The sequence below is a fragment of the Acipenser ruthenus genome, chromosome 31, assembly GCF_902713425.1.
Source record: "Acipenser ruthenus chromosome 31, fAciRut3.2 maternal haplotype, whole genome shotgun sequence".
Classification (NCBI taxonomy): Eukaryota; Metazoa; Chordata; class Actinopteri; order Acipenseriformes; family Acipenseridae; genus Acipenser; species Acipenser ruthenus.
The window spans coordinates 10,060,399-10,083,028 of NC_081219.1; the positions used below are offsets into that span (position 1 = coordinate 10,060,399).

The following is a 22,630-nucleotide window of genomic DNA, read 5'->3' on the forward strand; positions in this document are numbered from 1 at the left end:
GCACAAATTTACCATGTTGCGTTTCCTATCTATGTATCTATTTTATAAGACATATATGTTTTGTTTTTTTTCAAGGTTACGACAGGGCAACTTCTCGAGCTCCAGAGAGTTCAAACAAACTGTTTAAAATTTTCTAAAAAATTACACTTGTGATCGAAGGGGATATAAACCAACTGGATAGCCAACATGGCTTGTGGAGGGGAAGTGCACATGTAGAATGCAGTAAACCTTCACTCAGGAGTCATATTTTAGTATGAAAAGTGAACACTGGAGCTTAGTGTTGTAATAACAGACAATTGTTATGATGCGTTTGTATAATGCACTGGTGGGACTGCCCTCAGTTGAGGTCCCTGCAATACAAAAAGGACAGTGTGGAGGAGAGCAACCACACCAGTCCCTTAAAGGACTGAGCTATGAAGACAGTAAGGTGCAGTATAGGAGACACTTCTTTACTCAGAGAGTGTTGAGAGCATGGAAAGCACTACCTGGCTATGCTGGTGATGCTGAATCATTTGGATCTTTAAGATATTTTAAAACCTTGGTTATCACAGGTGCCATTGTTAATATTGCATTATTTTAAAAGAAAATAGTCCAAATGTCGTTTTATCTTCTGTTAAATTGGAAAGTTCCGAATCAAGTTCAGTAGCCAGCACTGCTTAAAAAGGGTTAGTTGTGGATATTTTTCTAGTTTCTGTTTGTTTGTATTTTGGGTTTTAACAGTTCGCTTCCTCAGCTCAATGTAGTTTTTCCAGGAACGAGTTCATCAAGCCGTGAACATTACTGGTAGCAGCTGCTGGAACCTGCTGAGGGAAATCAATTTAATAGACACAAACAATTTAATAGATACAAATGCTGCTATGGACTAAACCAAACAAACAAAAAAAAATCCACAGCGAGAAACAGATGCAGGGACTGTAACCAATATTTCATCCCATTGCAGCGTAGCATGAGTTCAACACATCAGATTATAATATAAAAAAAAACTGTATGTAAAACTTGTATCTACTACTTCCTGTCTTTTTGTATTCCTTTATATCATTTATATTCTCCGAAGATTTCATTTATTATGTGTGTTCTGCTTTCCAGCAAAAATTGCTTCTGATTCCCTGGAGCGGGGAAGTATATCAGTGTTGCACAGGTTTGAGGAGTCTTTTCAGAAGAAATGCTGGAATGTTTTGTTAGCAAATAATGAACAGGGAAAAAAACTATAGAGAATCTGTGACTAGCCTGGGAATAGCTCAGATGTCCTACAGGACGAGATTGATATCACTTAGATATGTGTGGGGTATGTGTGGGGTACCAGCATGCAATCTGCTTGCTTGCAGGGGGTACAGATAGCATGACAGATAGACAGGGCTCGTGGGGATTCGAATTCCAGGCTGTCAGCACAGTAGGGGGTTTGTAAATGTATCTTCATCTAAGCCTTTTATAATGCAGTCCCTTCTGGGTTATCATCGAAAAGGAATAACAGATCTGTGTAGATGGACAAAGGATCAGATGTCCTCTGCCATTAACCTCTGAATGAATTATTGATTACATGCCCTGTTTCATATAAAGTATAATTAAGTGCTGGAGAAAATGATACTGTATTGCAGATGAGGAGACCCACTCTGATTCGTTTTTTTAAGTATCAGTCTGCATTAGCCAGCATTGTAAAAACAGATGGTACAGCATAGTAAAACTATATAGTAAAATGATGGGAAACAGTGCAAATGTACTACTGAGTTTAGATTGATTGCAAGTGCATGCATACTGCATCTGTACATTGTCACTATATACATGTTTTACATTACATTGTGATGGTTCTTAATGCAATTACTCATATATTATTATTTTTTTATTTTTTGTTAAGATGCTTTGGCTTTCAGTTCTAGTTGTCTGCCATAGACACTAGTGCACGGCTATGTGATGCCATCAAAACAAAAGAACTAGCTTTTGAAGAGAACTGAAGAGCAGCCCCAGAATCAGACCTCAACAAGACTAAGTATTTGAGTCGTTGCAATAAGAGCCAATCAGAATGCAAACATCATAAAAATGTAAGAGGAAGAATAAGAAAATGCCATTGAAGCTACTTACTACAAATCCCCTAGTGATTGCTTTCTGTTCTGACCAAATACAGTGCACGCCCTCGTCAGAGAGAGAAATGGAGTCCTAACACACACACACACACACAGAATCAGGATGGGAGCCGGGCCCTTGAGAGACTGAGTTTATTAGTAAAGGCTAACTCTGTATATCAGAGTTAACACACCACACTACAGGGAATACAAACCAGGCTGCCTCAGAACTAAACGGGACGGGAAAGTCAAGCTGAGGCTCTAATGCTATTGTCAGTCAGGGCTGTACCTCGGAATTAAGGACATTTGAGAGGTCTGGCAGGCAGAAAGTTTAAGGACAAATGCTGAAGTTGGAGCACAGTTTAGGAAATGGTCCAATGTTTCACATGTGTAAAATAGGGCAACATTTCTTTAAATCCGAATAAAAGAAGATGCAATGCAAAATCTGGCTAAAGTGCCACTTAGTGGATATAAATAAAAAGGCATTAGAAGAAATATGAGCTATGGGTTGTATTCATAAAGCATTAGCATGCCATTAAATTGATAGGATTTTGCTGTACAATTGCTTATAATACTGCCACTCTAAAGTTCACAAATACTGCCCATAGTGTTTGATTTATTTTCCCATGAGTATTAACTGCAGATCGATTTGGCATTTTGTGCTTCATCTAGAGGAGAAAGATTATCATTTTGATTAACTGCTTGGAATGCAATTTGTTCTGTATTTTTTGGGTCGGTTTCTATTTTTGTCCAGTGTTGCAATGTCAGTTCGCTTTACTGGAGCTGTCACTACGCTTGAAGAAACTGTCATTCTATTAAACAGGAGGCTCAGCGGGGATTGCATACTTAAAGAGTACTTCAAGGTACATTGTCTGCTATACTATACCACAGTTATCTTTTTGAAGGCCATTAGACTTCTTACAGGGAAGATAATAAATCATGTGACTGTGGTATGTATACTAAACATGGTTCACAGTGTGCTAATTCACTCTAAATAAATGTTGTTCCAAATTCTCCAAATAGAAGTTTTAAATCTATATTTTCCAACTTTTCGCAGTTAAATTAATTACATTTTGTTTGTTTATTTGCAAACGGCTCTTTAAGGTCTTCTATAGCAATGCAGTGAAAAGTTTATGTTCTTAAAAAAATGACTAGTTACAAACAAGATAAGGCCATTCTGTGCATGAATTCTCATCCAGTTCTTGAAGCGGATTAACCCGAGAACTTTGTCTAGTTGACTCTTAAAGAACCCCAATGACTGGGCTTGGCAACCCATATACTCACTACTCTGTGTCAAAAAAAAAAAACTGTAACAAATACAAACCAACACTTACAATCATAATCATTTTTGGTGCCCCTGAATACTTCTCTCTGGACTGACCAGTAGACAGATCAATACATTGCATACTGACACCAGTATACATATCTGTAACTATCAGCAAACTCTAATTTCATTAATTTGGTGTTATTGCCAAGTTGGTTAAACACAAGGTTTTTTTTTGTTATACAAAAAGAAAGACTGACTGTTTTTAACCAGTTGGCTCATGGAATCTCAAGCTGTTTCTAGGGGACTTGCCCTAAAATTTTATTTTTCCCTTGGCTTCAAAATGAAATAAAAGATTGGAAATGGAATTGATCAAGCTCCCGAGCACAGAGCTGGCAGCTGGTATTTGTCAGGTTGCCAAAGCCAGGGTTTGTTGCGGTTCTCTAAGTCTGAAAAGCAAATCAGAGGCTTATTAGGAGTTTGGTCACGTTCCTTTGATAGGCAGGCATGCCGTCGATGCAGCAGCGCAGGATTAGCATTGAAGTGATATGGGGCTTTGCAATCCACACTCCAGGGCTTCATAAACACACAGCTACCTCGAAAACACAAAGCCAATACCGGAAATCTTTTACTACACCTGTCAGTCCCCATGTGTAGTACTGTTCAGGAGAGTGAAAGAAACATACATCATTGTAAATGTGCACTAGTTTTATAACATTAACATTTATTTCATAAGAAAGCACTTTCACATCAAGACCTACTAAAATCTGGTACAACATGACAACAGCCATTTTAGTGATTCCTGGGATTATGAATCTACATCTTTATTTAAACATTAAATAAAAGCCATATCAACTATATCGATTAAGTTTAACACTCTTCTCAAGTTGTTTTTGTAGAAGAGGCAAAAGTTGATTAAGTTGAAATAGTTTTTAGTTTAAATAAATTACAAGTATTAAAGGTGTAGTGACCAAAATCACATTATCCCAATAACAAGAGTCCTTTATTGTTTTGCTGTTGCTCTCCATTCCTGCACTCCAGGTAACCTCCAGGCTTCTGCCCTCAACCTGGTAAAGCATGGGAGTGAAACTGAAGAGTCAGGTACTAGAAAGCAGCAGTTGAGTTTCAGTTTAGACTTTTAAAATTTACAGTTAGCTGCCCATGAAGGAGCATGATGAGATGTAAACTTGCTGACTGTTGACTGTTTCCACAAAGAACACCATTGATTGCTTCATTTCAAACCATGCAAATCAATTTGCAAATGATTTTCAGACAAATACACACCATCATCATTGTAACTATCGAGGCATGCAATTAGAGTGAGGGCGCACTGTTCAGACTTATACAGCCTTGTCTTTTCTGGAGTACGGTAACAGCTTTGAATAACGCTTGCTGATACAACAGAAACTGCATTGATAATCCACCGCCATTGGCATTTGCTGTGTAAATAATGCTCATGCCAGGAGAGATAGCAAGCATATCCTTTTATAAGTCTCAAATAAACATATTTTAAACACGTGACAAGTTTTAGCTATTTTCGCCTGTTTTTCACTGTTGTTAGATTTGTGGCTATAACTTTTTAACTATAAAGGTTACAGGTACATGTCATACATGAAATGAATGTGCATACACTAGGCTTCCATAAAAAAAAAAAAAACGTGAAATAGTCTGAACTCACCCTGTTCAATATAGATAACAAAAACCACAAAAAAGAGAGATGCTTTTTAGAAAAAAAAACATTATTTATTATTTGTAAAAAAAAAAAACTTAGCATAGCCAGTTCAAATCTGATAGTGCACAATGAAACTGTGACATGTAGGGAACATGGGGGAAAAAATTGAACAAACTAGATTAAAAATAAAGGAATTATGGCCATATATAGAAAAGGGATCAAAAGCAAACATAAGAAAACAAAAAAAAAGAAAAGAAAAAAAACATTCAAATGATTTGTCCCAGGCACTCTGATCATGTGGCACAAGATGGGGCTGTTCACTGTGGCTTGAATAGCCAGCAGGGTGGCGACCAGGGCAACATAACCCTAAACAGCTCTGGTCTTGTGCTTCTGATCCACAAACACACACAAAAAATATATATATATATATATTCATTGGAAAGCAGGTCCTTGTGCCTACGATGTCGTCACTTCTCTATTCGTAACGATTTTGTGTGAAAATGTTTGTTTACTGCACCGAGGTAGGTCTGTCTTTAGCTCAGCAGCAACATTTCAAAACACTCGCATTCAAGGCTATCTCCTAATATGGTCATCTACCGGAAATACACAAGTAGGACCTTGTTTTAAAGGTCCTCTTTCCAATGACATATCGCATATATCAGGGCTGTCTCTCACAATGCCTGAGTAAAAAGAGTTAAATCAATGTCCTATTGTAAGTGCCTCTGCATATAATGCACAGTTCACAGCCTACCTCTGTAAAGTGCTTTGTGATGGTGGCTCACTATGAAAGACACTATATAAAAATAAATATATTATTATTATATTATAACTCTCTCAAAACCCTTACCCTTAGTTTTGATAAAGAAATGAACAGGGTGTATCCAAAAGGAGGCTTGAAACCTCAAACCTACAGATATACTGTACATGTACTGTACTGCACTGTATTCACTTCATATATTCCATGCAAGCCTGCACTGATTCTGACAAGATGGGTGACTGGGATCATTAAAGTATCCCTCGATTTCAGAAGCACAAAACAGTTCTTAGTAAGAAATCACTTACCACTGAAACCCAGTGAGAAGGTGTCATATTAGACTCTAATCTCCAGCCTCTGGGGGATGTGTATCTTGAGCCTGGCCTGCTTATTCAATAATGCATCAAAGTTCCCAGTAACATGCAAGTGTCTCCAGTTAAAGCCACTGGTAGAATGCCTCCCTCTGACCTTGAGGTAGGAGAGATTTAATTTATCGGCAGTCATGAGCAGGCTGAACAGTCAAATGAAAGGATTAGCCCACAAAGAATCTCAGGGCACACTCTAAAGGACTGGCACTCTGACAGCTTTCTTTTGGTTCATTTCAATAGGGTGTTGTTGCAGGGATCAGTTTCCTTTCTTCTTGACCTTTTATTTTTAAAATCCTACTGGGGTGCCAGTGAAGGAAACCATAGCGCAGCGATTAGCAGACAATACATTGGGTTTGGAACTAATAATGCACACTGGTTTTAATACTGGACCTAATACTGATAAGGCACCGAGGTTCATACTATTGCAATATATCCCATTCAGTCCTGGCTTGTTTTTCTGTATGCATTGAAAACCCATGGGTAACATGGCCATAGCTGTGGCGACAGGGTCTGAAAAGGATATGTCAAAACATGAAAAATATTAACACCGTGGTACCATCCTGCCAGCGGAAGCACCATCCTATTATAGCTGTCTTGCCCTACCATTGCCTCCTAGTACAGAATCATTGTCATTGTAGTGAGTTATGCTCTAGCTGGGGTAACAGAGTTATTTTAAAACAACCCCCTGTTAATGACTAAGACATGCCTCCTCCCTCCTCCTTACTCATTCAGGAGTATTGGTCAAGTGTGTGTGTGTAAAAAAAAAAAAGAAATCCATCTTCCTACTGAAACTAGGAGCAGACCCATTTGCACCTGAATTAAATAGAAGTTTATAGCGCCACGACTGTGCTTTATAATGGTTATGGCCACGCCTTCATTTTAGATTTAATTTAGGCCACTGGTGATATAGTGCGGTTTTAAGAGCGAGGAATCTCGCTAAATCTACACAGGACAATGAACAATGATTCATTATAAAAGAATAAGAATTTTTTGGTTATATTAGTGTTACGAAGGTGGGAATGTTTTTTAATATGTATGGAAATGATTATTAATAGAGATGTGACGTCCTTCATAACTAACCCAAGCTTCTGTTTTTGTTAAAAGGGGAAGTATAAAGCAGCGCGCCAATGAACGATCCATGTGGCAATATTCCAAAAATAAACAGGAAGCCAACAGATTTTTTTATGGACATTTAGCACGTGACTAGTACTAGCAAATCTAAAATTGTTGCACCAAGAATCTTGGCTCTAACCGAAACTGTTTGCTATATTTAAAAAAAAAAGTTTAAAATGTAATCTGTTTTGGAAAACAATATGATGCATAATGTGACAGCCCAATGGTAAATAAATAATGGCAACATGTATCACGTATGTAATATCTGCACACTTTACCAAGTGTCTCTTGGTTATAGTAGCAGTACTGTACCAACTCGTCTTACATGTCTTGAAAAAAAAACATTTAGGTCGGAGGCTGAAAAACGAGGAACAGTCAGAGCGTCACTTCCCCTTTAATTAATGCCAATGTCAATGCTTGTTTGCTCCTCTGGCAACGCAGACTTTGCACCTCGCTCCCAGCGTTTGAGCACCAGTGCTAAAAGAAACAGACCGTCAGAAACTCATTCTAATCTACCCGATGGACCTTAACGAAATGGATACATTTCAAACTGGTGGCGCGACGGATGCCGTTTAAACCTTACAGCGCGTGATGTTATCATCGTTTGATGTATTTTTAATTAACAGAATTAGTTTATTGTTCGTACGTTGGTTGCATTGTTCAGGTTGTTGTGTGTGCATGCTGTTTTGCCTTGATAGAGAAACAATGATCAATGCGAGGTGCGGGATCTAACCACTGATTTAAAATATGTTTACATCTGTATTTAACAACATAAAATATAAATAATCCCGAGACGTCATTACATTGTCGTGTTTCCAAATCGGTCAACAGTTTTGAATGGGAAAGAAGCAATGGAAGCTACAACCACACATCGATATCTAGGATAACAGTGAGCTCCCTTCTCAGATTATTGACGCTCAGGCTTTCTGTACCGCAGAAAATGATGATGATGATGATGAGAAGGAGTTTAAGGAGGCTGGTGCATTTGGTGCTGTTTTGCCCACTGTCAAAAAGATTGCAGGTAAGCATTGCACGATTGTAAATATTATAAAATACCATTACTAGCACTGCCAGTATCCAAACTAGCAGCCGCAGTCAGGCAAATATAGTACAACTTATAGCACCCGAGTCGTGAATATACAATTATAAAAAAATAATTAGGGTTCCACACCAAAATGCAGTGCTTCCAGGGCGCTAGGAAACTGTCTGGTTCGCAACTAGGGGGCGTTTATTTCAGTACATTTGTGGGGTTGTCCAAAATATTGGTATTAAGTAACCATATTGGACTATTATAATAGTGCAAAACTTTTGAAACACGGAATGTATTTTATTGTTATATATTTCATAAGAAATTAATAACCTGCTTCAACGTGCTTGGTAGGTCTACTGAATGCAGTTAGAAACCAGGTATGCAATATTTGATCTATTTACTAAACAAAAAAACTAAGCAAGCAGTTTTGGAGATGCAAACTTGATTACCTCCATAAAGCCAGAAGTCACCACCCATAACTAGTTTCTGAGGCACGCCGCTCAGTAACTTATGCTGTATGAGGCGCCGTTTCACACACAAGTGTGTCAAATACGGCGAGTTAAGGGTCATGCAGTGTGGAGTAGTGGTTAGGGCTCTGGACTCTTGACCGGAGGGTCGTGGGTTCAATCCCTGGTAGGGGACACTGCTGCTGTACCCTTGAGCAAGGTACTTTACCTAGATTGCTCCAGTAAAAACCCAACTGTATAAATGGGTAATTGTATGTAAAAAATACATTGTAAGTCGCCCTGGATAAGGGCGTCTGCTAAGAAATAAATAATAATAATAATGTTTTGGCGCAAGGAATCAAGTTGCGGCGTAAAGGTTCATGGTTGGTGAGGGAGGGGGCGCAAAGGGTCATGGTTGGTGAGGGAGGGGGCGCAAAGGGTCATGGTTGGCGAGGGGGGAGTCAGGTTATGTGAGTCAGGTTATGTTGCGGTTCAAATTATTGTGGGGATATATAGAGCTCGGGAGAAATGTTTCTATTGAGTCGATGGAGCCCTGTCTAATTCAGCAGATTTTTGCAATGTTAAAAATAAAAAGCATCAAACCTTTTAAGTAAATTTCACATTTGCCGAAGGTCTCTTGAAGAAAACGGCAACATTGACAAATGATGATAACGAAATTATGAAAAAAAAAAAATAATAATAATTCTGAGCACAGTCCCGTACTGCATTCCCAGCATTCGATACTATCCACCTGCCGTCAATTCAGGCCTTCCCCAGTCTAAACACTGCCAGCCATTCCATTCTGAGCTTCTCTTAATTGGTCCTCAGTGTTCAGAACGCAACTCATTTCACTTGTGACCCAAGTCTGGTTCAAACAGTGAAGCATGCCACACAAGACAGTGGGCACTGTCAAGTTTATTATAAAAGTAGAAAACTACAATGTATTAAAACTAGCTCTTCTTGACTCTGGGTTGTGTGTGTCTTTTTACAGAGTCGCATCCCTGCTATCAAAGTGAAGTATCTTTTCCTGGCTTGGCTGGGGATTTTCGTCGGGAGCTGGGTCGTGTACATGCATTATTCATCCTACTCGGAGCTCTGCAGGGGCCATGTCTGTCAGATGATTATCGTAAGTGCTCCTGCCCTTTGAAGTCCCCTCCTCCCTCCTTTCCCTCTCGGCATGGCACAGGCTCCATACAGCGTGCTCTTACCCCCATCCTCACCCACAATTTCATATTTATCAGTCAAACTGTGTTTTTAAAGCGGCTTGCCATCTACTGACTGATGCACCATTGTTTTACTGCATGGGTCGCTTGGAATGGCTGTGCACGTTTTCTATCTCAATTCTGCTCCGTGCAACAGATCCTGAACATGTAATGGGTCTCCTTCTGAAATAAGATCATTCATTTAGAGAACAGTAAAAATAAGGGGCTAGAAAATAGCCATTTCAACATCTGCAGTGGGATTTTATTTAGTACCAAAGCCATGGAACATCACTCCTGCTTAGATAGATGTTTTTTTTAATATGTGGGTCACAGCTATCGACAGTACACCTTTGAAAACCTATTAATCTGGCAGCAATAGGACGACAGTGGTGTTTGTCTTCCTAATGGTCATTATATCATGACAAATGCTATGGCGTGATTTCTCTGCCTCATTCGTTTCTGATTACCAGTTTAACCCTGGCCTTGTGCTGCAGCTACTGGCCTTGTTGTTATGAGCTAGACTCATGTTACAGCTCCTTACTATACAAGAGTATTGAAAAATGATTCATTCACAATTTCTAAATACGTTCCTTTTGTAGCAAGCAAAATAATTAAAAAATAAATAAATAAATAAATCCTATACTTCCATTCGTTACATAGATCAGAAATGTAAAGTTTTGGAAGATGTATAGTAAACATGTATTTTTATTTTAAAACTTTATCTGATACTGCACTAGGTTTAAAAAAAAAATCTCTGTTTGCAAGCCATGCTTTCAGATAGCATTGCGCTTCCTTGGTCATTTCACCAGTGATGCTGAAATTGCTCAATCGCTACTTTCCCTGTTGACTAACAGCTTTCACTATTGATATGCTTTGACTCAGAAAACCGGCCAAGGTGAAATGACCTAGGAAGCACAAGTGTAACCGATTTCCTGAGAGAAATGCATGGAAACTGAGAGCTTTCTTTAATCTAATGTAGTTCGAGTTATCTTTTATTTTTTATTAAATCCATTTAATCAACAAGTGTAACTGGGACAGTTCAATTTACAGCAATTCGTTTACATATAAATATATGTAAACCAAGAATCCCTACCGGGTATTACTGCTTAATACAGTAATACATTAATAAATATAGACACCCTCAAATTTCCACAAGAGATGCAAAAATATGTCAGCTTCATCTCATATCAGCTCTTTGAGCCAAACACCGCCGTAGCTCAAAAGAATAACATTAGCCCTTCAATTCTAACATGCCAGCTATACATTAGAAAGGTTCCATTTACTGGGAATGGAGGCAATGCATCTTGATCTCAGCTTCAGGCACTTCAGACACTGAAATTGCAAGTAAATTGACATTGCTACAGTTGCTTTGAATCTCTTTCAAAGCAGAGTGACGTTTTTCTAAAAACTCCCAATTTCGGTTTAGTTCGTTCAAATGTAAAAACCTTCACAGAAAACATATTCAGTTGCCGATATAAGAAAATAACGTATTAGCTTGAATATAAGAAAATGTAGTTATCAATTTGTATCATTTGGACCAATTGAAAATAACCGGAGAGAGATGTCCAACTTTCATAGAATGGAAACATCTCTAATGCTATATTACAACTAGAGCGGCTCCACCAGACAGATAAAGGAAAATCAAATGACTCCCTTAAATTGTGGGGCACGTTTTTAAATAAATTTTAAGTTACTTAAAATTTGCTAAATAGGTGGCCACTGATTTCAAGGAGTTTACTGTATCAATTTCTATGAGGTTAACTCAAAATGTACACTTTGGTTAGGCTCCCTGTCAACAGCAGCAGTGACAGGGTGACTCTGAATACCCTGCAGAGAAGGAAGGGAAAACAAATTACCCAGGCCTTGTGAAGAGTACTGGCGAAGGCTCATGTGCCCTTTGCTTATTGGCTGCTTGCCTGCCTGCCTTTGGGTAATCGGGGGGGGGGGGGAATTAACTCCCAAGGTCAAGACGCCAGAGACCCAGAAAAAGCATGTTGCCTCGGCAACCCCACAATGCATTGAAAGAAGTCATGCGCTTTGTGTAGCAAATAAGGTCTACAAGTTATTGAAAGTATCAGAATCTGGAGATATGCTGTATGGAAGAACCCATCTTTCTGTCAAGTGTTTTTACATGTTGGCTGTAGGTCTGGTGTTGTATTTACAGCCATGGTTGGGATGTCATATTTTCCCTTTTTTTTTCCTTTCCTAACTTGGCTTTTGTTATTCTGTCTGCTTACTCTGTCCCGCTCATTGTCGCAGTACACTACTGGCAGGATTTCAGATTCAGTCTCAAAGGGCTTGTACAGCCAGAGGTGTCTGTCTTCTCTGCAGCACAGTAGAAACGGTGCAACTGCACAAAGCTGTGTGTGGTGAATTCTTAATGAAATACAGTAGTTTTATTATGTAGTAGAACCCCAGTACCATTTGCTGTAACCATTCATTTCATATTGCTTAGCAATACTTAGTAGTGGGATAAATATCCTAATATTCTTGTACTAATGTCTTTTAGAAGCATTTGTGTAATACAAATATATCTGTACAAAAGCCTTTAACCTTTTTTAAGTGAGATTCCTTGTCACCAGGTTTTATATTTTAGCTAAAGTAAAATGTAAGTAATAAAACCTGACAAATGTACTGACTAGAAGTCTTTCTATCTTCATATCAAATTATTTGGTGCAGTACAGGATTTAATTATGCTTGCCTTAATACAGTGTTATATTAAGGCTGAAGGCTGTCTGAAGGCTTGTCTGAATAATGTTTCCACTATATATAAAATACAAATATAGGGAAAGTGTGATATATGTGTTTAAAAATAACGCATGCAAATCCCAAACAATATGTTTTCAGCTAATACATTAACTTGTTCTGTGAGAACTCAAGCCTGTATGTTTCTAATGCCTGTCTGGGCTCCCTTGTTTCAGTGTGATCACTACAGAAGGGGGATTATTTCCGGCTCCTCGTGCAGAGATCTGTGTGAAGAAAACAAGCTTGTGTTCCAGCACTGCCTGTCCTCCACGCCCACTTACCAGGTACACACTGACACGCAGTGCATTAACTGCACTACCACAGGAATAAACTCCCATTGCTTAGCAGTTTGCTCCATATCTGGAATGGCGCAAACTGCTGTGCATTTACAGTAGTCGTCCTTGCTGGTAAACTGAAGGTTAAAAGTAAGAAAATGACAGATAAAGAGAAACTAGGCACGGCCTCAATTAATGAAAGAGTATTAAACTAAAATGTAATTGCTTAACTTTTGTTGCTAGAACCCTGATCCATGTTTATCGTTATCGTGAACTATAAAAGCAATTTCCTTTTTAAATGAATTTAGTAGATGATGTTTGGGAAAGATCTTGGTTGGATATACACAGATTAACCCACTGAGTACCAAATAATATTTTCTTTGAAAAAATCAGAACACAATTTGTCTTTATGTAATTTAGATACATTACATTTAGACCTAACCTTTGCGGTTACTACAATTAGAGTATGTTATCATGACAGTATAGTTTAAGAGAAAATGACAATGATAGATGCCAGTTATAAATGCTCAGAAAATGTACAAATTAGCCAATGGCACTTAATGGGTTAACCAAGGCTTTTATTAGCTGGTAGCGAGAACCACAGAGAACAAATCTACAAATGTACCGCCACTATCCATAATAACAACAATCTTGGACTTATATAGCGTCTTTCACAGCCAAAACCATCCCGAAGCACTTCACACTAGAAGATGGTCCATACTGGGATGGTCCATTGTGGACTGGTGTACGAGATGTCTAGTAGAGCAGGACTAAGGGCTAGGATTGACCGTGTGTATGGGTCGGCCTGTTGCTTGACTTAGCCCTGCTCATTTTGAATTGCCCTGCAGGTGTACAGCGGTACCTGGAAGAACAAGGAGGTGATGATAAAGTGTGGGATCGAGGAGCCTCTGAGGGGGGACGGCAGCCCTGACTCTGTGTCCAGGAGGGAGCTGACACTCTTCAATAAGCCCACCAGAGGGACCTCCATGGACGAGTTCCGGGAGATGCTGCTCATCTTCCTGAGAGTCAGTGTTCCAGCCTGGGGATTAGGGGAATGTCTTGAGGGTCTCCTTATATTGAGGTTCAGTGGCCCATAGTGTCCACTTGATTATACTCATCCCACTTCTTAAAAAATGCTGGTCTGTCTAACTGTCCACTTATTTCACTACCTTCCATAAACCCCCCAGAAACAGCCCTTTATCCTGTTAGCAGTAAAAAGCATATTAATTAATGCTCTACAATCAAGACAAAAGAGAGTAGTACAGCCCTTGCCAATGTACTAGCAATACAAATTATGTTGTATTGATTTCTGTTGTCTCTATACTGTGCAATAAAACTTGAAAGCAATGTATACTACTAGTGCATTGGCAGTGCTGGACTTCTCTTTTTCACACATGAACAATACAGTTAAAAACCCTGCACAGGACAGTAAGATTGATGTGCTCTGTGCAAATACCACCGCACACCACATTTCAATTTATAATTGCTTTTGACTAGAGCATGCAAGTGCATTTAATGAACAGGGATCTCTTGTTCCTCCAGTCCAATCTGGGCGAGCAGCCCTCCCTGGGGAACCTGGTGGGTCGGATCATCTCCCTGGCCGACGTTAATCAGGACGGGAAGGTGTCTCTGGCCGAGGCGAAGTCGGTGTGGGCGCTGCTGCAGTTCAATGAGTTCCTACTCATGGTAGCTCTTCACGAGAAAGAGCACACCCCCAAGCTGCTGGGCTTCTGTGGTGACCTGTATGTGACAGAGCGGGTCGCCCACACCTCGCTGTACCGCCTGGAGGTCCCCCGCTACCTGCAGCCCCTGGTCCCCTCCGCCCTGCACTCCAGTGCCAACAGGTGGCTGGCACCAGCCTGGCCCAGACGGGCTAAGATCACCATTGGGCTGCTGGAATTCGTGGAGGAGATCTTCCATGGCTCCTACGGCAGCTACTACATCTGCGACGCCAGCCTCCGCCACGTGGGCTACAACAGCAAATACGACTGTAAGATGACGGACCTTCGGAGCGTGGCCACTGAGATGGCCGTCCGGGGATTCTTGAAGAACCGCCACTGCGAGCACAACAGCGACTGCACCTATGGGAAGGACTGCACAGCCACTTGTGACAAGCTGGTCAAGCAGTGCAACGGGGAGGTGGTGCAGCCCAACCTGGCCAAGGTGTGCCACCTCCTGCAGGGATACCTGCTCTTCGGGGCCCCACCCGAGATCAAGGAGGATCTCCAGAAGCAGCTGCGGACTTGCGTCACCTTGAGCGGCCTGGCCAGCCAGATGGAGGTCCACCATTCGCTGGTACTCAACAACCTGAAAACCCTGCTGTGGAAGAAGATCTCCAACACAAAGTATTCCTGAAACCTGCTCATGTCTTTCTGGATGTGAGGACCTTTTAACACAGATATGCCTGAATTGTAATTCCAAGTGACCTAAATGTAGGACAGTCGGCATATCTGGGTTTAATGGAGGGAATGTTTGTATATGCCTCCTGTATCTAGTCACTGGTTTCTAATCGTTTCAACTCATCTGCGGAACCACTACTACCTTCCAGGATACCAGAGTTAAGAACATATGTGTCAGAGAGCTCAATGGACCACTTCACTGGCTATGAGTTTATGATCAGGCTTGACTGAACCTTGTTGCCAGTCTAGAGTGGACGAAGCCCTTATCTTAAGGTCTAAGTAGTTCTAGAAACTTACAAACAGTACTTATCTAGCCTAAAAACGTCGAAATCTTTCCATTCGATAGACTTTGAGATTCGATTCTGCGTGACATTTAAGTCCTTGGATGAGAGGGTGGCATTTTATTTATTTTACAGTCACTCTTATTTTCAAGCACTATGAATTTTGTTAAATTATTACAACGCTGAAGCCACTTCAGTGGCCAACTGCAGTGAACGCAAGTCAGTAGAAATAAGAGTAGTTTGTTAGATAAAATGCAGTATTCCACACCTCTTTCCATTGTAACACAGCTCAATGTTTTTTCATTAAAAAAAAAAGAAATACATTAAAAAAGTAGCTTTAATTGTGTATTTGTGAGTGTGCATTTAGTGTGTGTGTATATGCATGTGCAGTATTTCTTTTTATTTTTGGTTAGTAAATTCAAGCTCAGGCTGTAGCTAGCATGAAAGGGGACGTGAATGTAAGGGGAAATACATTATCCCCCTCTTGGGATATAGTGGAGGCAATCCTACGTACATCTGGAGGTATCTATCACACTTATTTATATATCTGGGGGTTTGCTGGTCAAATTTTTATTAAACATTTCATTACAAATTCTTATTCTGTACTGTTGATATGTCATGGTGGAAAACATATTTTCTTTTTTTGCTCTTTTATGTAATTTATGGATGTCCCCTGTCAAAGTTAAGAATCAGAAATACAATTACTATTATGTATAGATTCAGAACATGCTTATATTTTGATTCTTTAACAAATATTGAAATAAGTACAAAAATGTACTCAGTACAATAGCTCTGTTGGAGGTCATGATTCACATTCAGTACCATATCCCTGAAGATCTATTATATCTAGTATTGTTTTGCAGCCTCTTTGGTATTGAGAAACAGTTTTAAACAGCAGAAATGTAAAGGTTGAAACATGTTTTTAAGAACAGCTTTCATGTGATCATATTTTAAAGCATGTTTCCAAGTGGTTCACAATAACTAGTCTATTTGAATGATGCAGGGACATGCCTGTAATTGTCTGGCTTATGAAGTCAACCTCGCATCAAGCTACCTGGTTGATTATATACTGCATTGCATAGGAAACAATAATTAATACGACACTACAACAGTAACTCCAGATGGTGAATGTGCCTTTGGCATACTGGGTTTGAATGGTTGAATAAAGACTTTACTATCGCTGTATTAACTGAAAGGAGAAGGGGGGGGGGGGGGGGGGGGGGGGAGCCCTCCAGATATGTTTGTTTATCTCTTCCCTCCCCCAGCTTAGCCATTACAGCAGTGAATGAAAGGTTATGGGTTAGGCTACTCAGAAAGAGACACATTATGATTATCTATCTTATCAGACATCCTAATGCAAGAAATAAAGGATAATATATAAAGGAATTAATACTATCAAAATCAACTTCAATCGATATTTCACATGATAGATATATGGAGGAGAAAAAACAAAAAAAAAACACAAAGATAGATTGTTCCACTAGCTAGGATTTGCTTACTCCACTCATCTTCCGCTTATAGTGCAGACAGTTTTTTTTTATACAATAAGCACCAATTGTCAAACAAGGGGGCGAGCAAAGAAACTGTACAAAACATGCTACATTTTTTAAATATTAACTTGACCTTTGCTGCATTCACTACTGGCATTTAAAAAAAAAAAAAAAAAAAAAAAAAACACACACATTTCATCTATAACTAATTTTTATTTCAAGTTGCCATAGAATCATACATAAGCGGTGTTGCTTGTTAAACTAATGACCATGTCCCTACATGGCTTCTTGAACACCACCAGAAGGTTATGCACCACAAGTCCCCAAACATCTTAAACGGATTTGGATACTGCACTCCAGCTGTAGAAAAGCAGCAGCAAAAGATGAAGGGATTGCTTTGAAGTAGGGTTAGAAGATGCTACTGGAGAGCTTCCTTGGCAGGGTTATAGTTCAGGATACAGCTTCACTTCACCTACAAAACAAGAGACTTAATTGGAACCTACGTGGAAGCAATTTATAAACACATGCAGCGTCCAGCTCAAAGAATGTTCGGATAGCACAATACGTTCCCAGAGCTGAATATGCATTTAACCAGTAACAGCATGCAGGTATTCAATTACACCGAGCACTGAAGAGCAAATGCAATGTATAAAACATTACCAGAATACATTTTAAACCCTCATGATGCTAGTTGTCTATTACTCAACATTTAAGTGCTTTGCCTACGTGCATCTGCTCCTAGCCAGGATTTAATAGGATGTCAAACTCAGGACGCAGCAAGTTTGTGAATTACAATTGCACTGTAATTTGTCAAAGGCAAACTCCTCCACAGGTACAGCTTTATCTTCATGAGGCAGCTGCTGAGCTGTGCAGGCCTGCTCTAGTCTGTGAGGCTAATGACCTCTCTACCCTCCTGCTAATGTACTCTTAATGAGTAATTTGAAGGATGGGAGGCTTGACATGCTACTATTCTTTCCTCATTCCCTGAAAAGGAGATTCCATGCTAACTTTTCAGCTCATAAATGTGCAGGCAAACCTTAGATGGGTTATTAATAAGCACTTTTAACACTTCATTTGTTGTAAAGTGTATTGGCAATTATGCAGATTTATTTACTGTGTATAGTAACTAGAACTAGGTCCCACTTTGTAGGAAGGACCAATAAAAGTCGGTACATAGAGACCAATAAATAAGTATAAATTCAGCAAGGTACAGCTACCTCAATGCACAAAAGGCATTTTGGAACAGCATTCCAAATGTTGGGCACAATGTTACCAAGTCTATCCATGGTGGATTTAAAAAAAAAAAAAAAAAAAAACACACACACACAACACTACCTGGAAGTGTCATCTCATGCTCTATAAAAAGGTCCCTGTAGTTATGAATATAGCTCGTGTCAGGCTATTAAATCTTTCTGAGCGCCCACCTGATCAGGATGCAAAGTGTAGTTATAGCCAGATTCCTGTTTGCCACCTACTGACACAAACACGACACCTGCAGTCGCACTGCAACGCCTGTAGGGGCAGGAACAATACAAGCCCTGCATCCAGCACGCAACCTTCAAGAACTGCTAGTTAGCCACGTGGGATTCTGCAAGGCAAGACTATCTTTGCCACAAGGATGCAACCTACCTTTTTTCATAAATTCCTCAGGCTTCCCCCAGATTCAGTATTGCACATCTACATCAATCACTATAAAAAAAAATAAAAATAGAACTGGGTTACATATCATAGTTTAGTAACTCATACGGCTGGTTTCAAAGACCCTGGATAGCACTTTAGGGAAGGTAGCCCTAGATTAGTGCTACTACTGTGTGAAACCAGCAATTAATCTTATAAAACTAAACGTGTGGAACAGACACCTTGTCTACACTGCACTAGGAAGCTGTACTACTCAGGGACAGGCAACTGTAGCTAGAAGATTAGGGCTTTATTCCAGCCACGTTCGTTATTGATCAGAGCCAGCTACACCTATATCTAGACCCCGAGAGGAGTTACTTTATACAACTTAATCCTGGTGTAGAATGGCCCTCAAGGACCAGTTACCCATGTCTGCTCCATCAGGAACAGGACCTTGCAGCAGCATCTTGATTTTCTTGACCCTACATCTTGAATTATCCTAAAAAATTTGCCACAATTTTAGAAGCAGCACAATCTTACCTTTGCACTACAGGAGTCCCCACGTCATATTTCTTACCAAGAAACACGGCTTTAGGAAAGTTTAGGTTATCAGCCCCTATAAAAGAGACAAAGTCAGGGAGTTGAAGGCAAATTAAAAGTAAAATCTTTATTTTAAAATTTACATCTTGTCAGGCTATTAATCATTCAGAGCGCCCACTTTGTCAGGACACTGAATGTAGACAAAGCCTTATTCCTCTCTGCCGCCTACTGACACAAACACGACACCTGCAGTCGCGCAGCAACGCCTATAGGGGCAGGATCACAAAAAACAAATTGATTTAAGAATCTTTGTATACACAGCAGAGAAATTCTTACTGGTGTTTCACATTCACCAGGCCACAGGTCCCCTGTTTAACCTTGACTATTTTCACATCAACACCTCTGAAGCACATTTATCCTGCTGCTGGATATCAACTACCAAGGGGTGAAACTCCAGTTTAACACAGCCTACAAGCTAAACAAAGCCTCTTAATTGCATGTTACTTTTTTTGGTACTGGCATCTAGAACAGGCAGTGAATCTACCCATATTGCATTTAAAAGAAACCAGGGACTAAGGGCAGATGATCAGGTCCAAGGTTACCTGTGCTCTGCAGGGTTTGAACTTCATGTTTTGGGATGCATGCTGGTCGAGGACCTCAGTTTCCTTGCCTACAGGAGAAAAAAAATAAATAGTATATGGAAAAGGACACATGTACTTTTAATAGCATTAACATGTGATGTAACAGTGTCAGGCTAGTAATCATTCTGAGCGCCCACTTTGTCAAGACGCAGATTGTAGATAGCCTTGTTCTTGTACGCCACCCAATGACACAAACACGATACATGCAGCCGCGCTGCAACGCCTGTAGGGGCAGGTTCTGCTCACAGCAGAGCACTTTAACACATGTCAGAAAGCAGACCACCAGTCTGCAGTAAGTGATGTGTGTGCATTTATATATTTTAAAAGAAAATCACAAGGGTCAGGTATGCAAGAATCAAATGGACAGGTGCATATTATACATCATGCTAAAATAATCGGGTGTAGGCACAAAATTCCTGCCAAAGCAGTACTGTTTATTCGTACTCAACTTCATTGATTTCTTAGCTTTACATACATAGTGCTCAGCTGCTGGCATAGGCTCACACACCCCTCAATGATTGCACAGTCTACCATTAATCATTGTGAGCAGCCACTTTGTCAGGACACAGAGCCTCTAGAGGCAGGCCTCAGAAGTAATACACTACTACTACAATCATGCCAATAGTGTAGACATTCGAAGCTAGATCAACCAAATACAGACTGTGTAGGGCATGTCGAAGGATGATGGAATATTGCTTGAAGGCTGCATTTCAGCAATAGCCAAAATCATTACTATTGCAAACATGTCTCCAAACTCAGGTTACCTGTGTAGAGGACTTTCAACCCCATTCATGATCAGGAAAAGCACTGTTGATTGATGGTTTCAGCTCCCTTTCCTACAAATGAAAATATAGGGGAGGGGATGGGTTAAAAATAGTTTCCCCCATCACCAGTTTGGTAAGCCTATTCAAGTTAAACAATGTGCAATATTCTGTGTCAGGCTAGTAATCATTGAGACATTTGAAAACAATAAAGTATAAGCCTTAATTTACATTGTCAGGCTAATAATCATCCAGAGAGCCCACTTTGTCAGGACACTGAATGTAGACAAAGCCTTATTCCTCTCTGCCGCCTACTGACACAAACACGACACCTGCAGTCGCGCAGCAACGCCTATAGGGGCAGAACTGTCCTACTGCAACATTTGTAGGAGTCTTTTGTGATGATGTTAGCCAGTGCACTAACAGCCCTCCATCTCAGACTACAATACCAAGGCTAAAAATAGTGTATCTTGGTTCAATCTAAATGGTGTATTAGAACCAACTCTTAACACAGATCCATATTTGATTACAGAGTAGACTCACTTCTGAATATTTACACTAAAATGGTTAAGTTACAATAGTTTTTTTACAATCCCCGGTGGGGGGACACTGCTGCTGTACCCTTGAGCAAGGTACTTTACCTAGATTGCTCCAGTAAAAACCCAACTGTAAAAATAATGCGATATCTTGTAACAATTGTAAGTCACCCTGGATAAGGGCGTCTACTAAGAAATAAATAATTTCACAGTCCAAAGATTTGCAAGTCAGAGCGCCATTTGGCACCTGTTAATGGTACTGTTTGTTAGAGAGGCTTTGAATGCTCACCTTTAAAGCACGTGGACTTCAACATTGCACTAAACACGCAGACAAAACCAAAAGGCAGTCCGTAGATATAGCGAAAGTAATTTAGTTATATTAATATCTAAGACCACCCTAACCTCTGTCCACGAGGCTTTATTTATATTATTTATAAACACATTACTGTACTGTAAGTTTAGGCACGCCAAAGGAAACTTCGCTTATCAAGTACACACTGGTCAGTAAGTGTATGCTTTTAACAAGTTTGCAAAGTAACGTATAAAACGAGGAACTACGGCCAGCAACAGCCTGGAAATCGTGCTGCCTAAATCACACTACAAATAGCGGGTTAAAAACAAAGTGCAATGCGACATTACAGAGTGCAACCAAAAATAAATAAATAAGAAAGTAATCGTCCAGTTTTTTTATAATTTTCAATACAATGCTTGCAACCTAAATAACTCGTTTTCTTTCTACTTCGGCGACACACGCGCTTACATACCTCCATGTTTCTCCTTGGTTTCCACACTCGAGAGGCAGAAACGAGCCTGCGCGAGCTTTTTTATATGCTGTGCTACGGCACCCTTAGTAGGACAAGCTGTATTTGACACTGAACGCGTAACTCGGCGTCTTTTCAATGAATGTGTGAGAACTAAATGGGGACCCTCTTCTGCATTTAGTTTTTCACAACAAACTGTTAACTGTAATTGAACATTTAGTCAGTTGGACCTTTTATTTTTTATTTTAAATACAGCTCTTTCTTCATTTCATACTGACAGGTTGTACACACACACACACACACATATATATGACATTTATTTTACTTAAATATGTTTGATGTAATAAAAATGCATCTTTCTTATATGACACTGAATTCCACATATCGGATGAGTAAAGAAGGGTTTATACAGCTATAATTTTAGGATTGAGATAATTTAAAATAAATAAATAAATAAAAAACTATATGAACATCATTTAGGTATTTTATTCAACATCAAGTCTACGGGAAGCCTATAACAGTAGTACAGTGTTTCATGTTAGATTTCAAAATGTCACAGGGGCCTGATTTTCAAAAGGGGCAAAATAAGAACTAGGTCACAAAGTGATTTCTAAAACCTGATTTGGGTCACTAAACATGTGGCTTTCAAAGGGTTGATATACAATGTGTCATGTATCC

The 22,630-nt window shown here is 39.7% G+C and overlaps 1 protein-coding gene, 1 long non-coding RNA gene and 4 other non-coding genes across 7 annotated transcripts; 1 reads left to right on the forward strand and 5 right to left on the reverse strand.

The window, feature by feature from the left end:
- Window positions 1-7,620: 7,620 nt before the first annotated feature.
- On the forward strand, window positions 7,621-15,947 carry LOC117396775 (divergent protein kinase domain 1B-like). The gene is made up of 5 exons (XM_033994958.3): window positions 7,621-8,249; window positions 9,696-9,830; window positions 12,828-12,935; window positions 13,775-13,951; window positions 14,469-15,947. Exons 1-5 carry the CDS (start codon window positions 8,169-8,171, stop codon window positions 15,279-15,281), a joined length of 1,314 nt encoding a protein of 437 aa, XP_033850849.3. The 5' UTR covers window positions 7,621-8,168; the 3' UTR covers window positions 15,282-15,947.
- A 1,342-nt stretch (window positions 15,948-17,289) lies between these two features.
- On the reverse strand, window positions 17,290-22,000 carry LOC117397007 (uncharacterized). Of its 2 annotated transcripts, none has more exons than XR_009309609.1 (6): window positions 21,956-22,000; window positions 20,659-20,730; window positions 19,856-19,923; window positions 19,254-19,329; window positions 18,726-18,785; window positions 17,290-17,568 (listed from the first exon to the last, which is right to left on the reverse strand). It is a non-coding gene; the product is annotated as an uncharacterized LOC117397007 (long non-coding RNA). The 2 variants fall into 2 exon arrangements; XR_009309610.1 differs by lacking the exon at window positions 21,956-22,000 and adding an exon at window positions 21,481-21,616.
- On the reverse strand, window positions 18,487-18,621 carry LOC117397039 (small nucleolar RNA SNORA17). Its single transcript, XR_004543778.1, has one exon. It is a non-coding gene; the product is annotated as a small nucleolar RNA SNORA17 (small nucleolar RNA).
- Window positions 19,399-19,532, reverse strand: LOC117397037 (small nucleolar RNA SNORA17). Its single transcript, XR_004543776.1, has one exon. It is a non-coding gene; the product is annotated as a small nucleolar RNA SNORA17 (small nucleolar RNA).
- LOC117397041 (small nucleolar RNA SNORA17) lies at window positions 19,999-20,130 on the reverse strand. Its single transcript, XR_004543780.2, has one exon. It is a non-coding gene; the product is annotated as a small nucleolar RNA SNORA17 (small nucleolar RNA).
- LOC131702949 (small nucleolar RNA SNORA17) lies at window positions 20,887-21,020 on the reverse strand. The gene has a single exon (XR_009309619.1). It is a non-coding gene; the product is annotated as a small nucleolar RNA SNORA17 (small nucleolar RNA).
- Window positions 22,001-22,630: the final 630 nt, after the last annotated feature.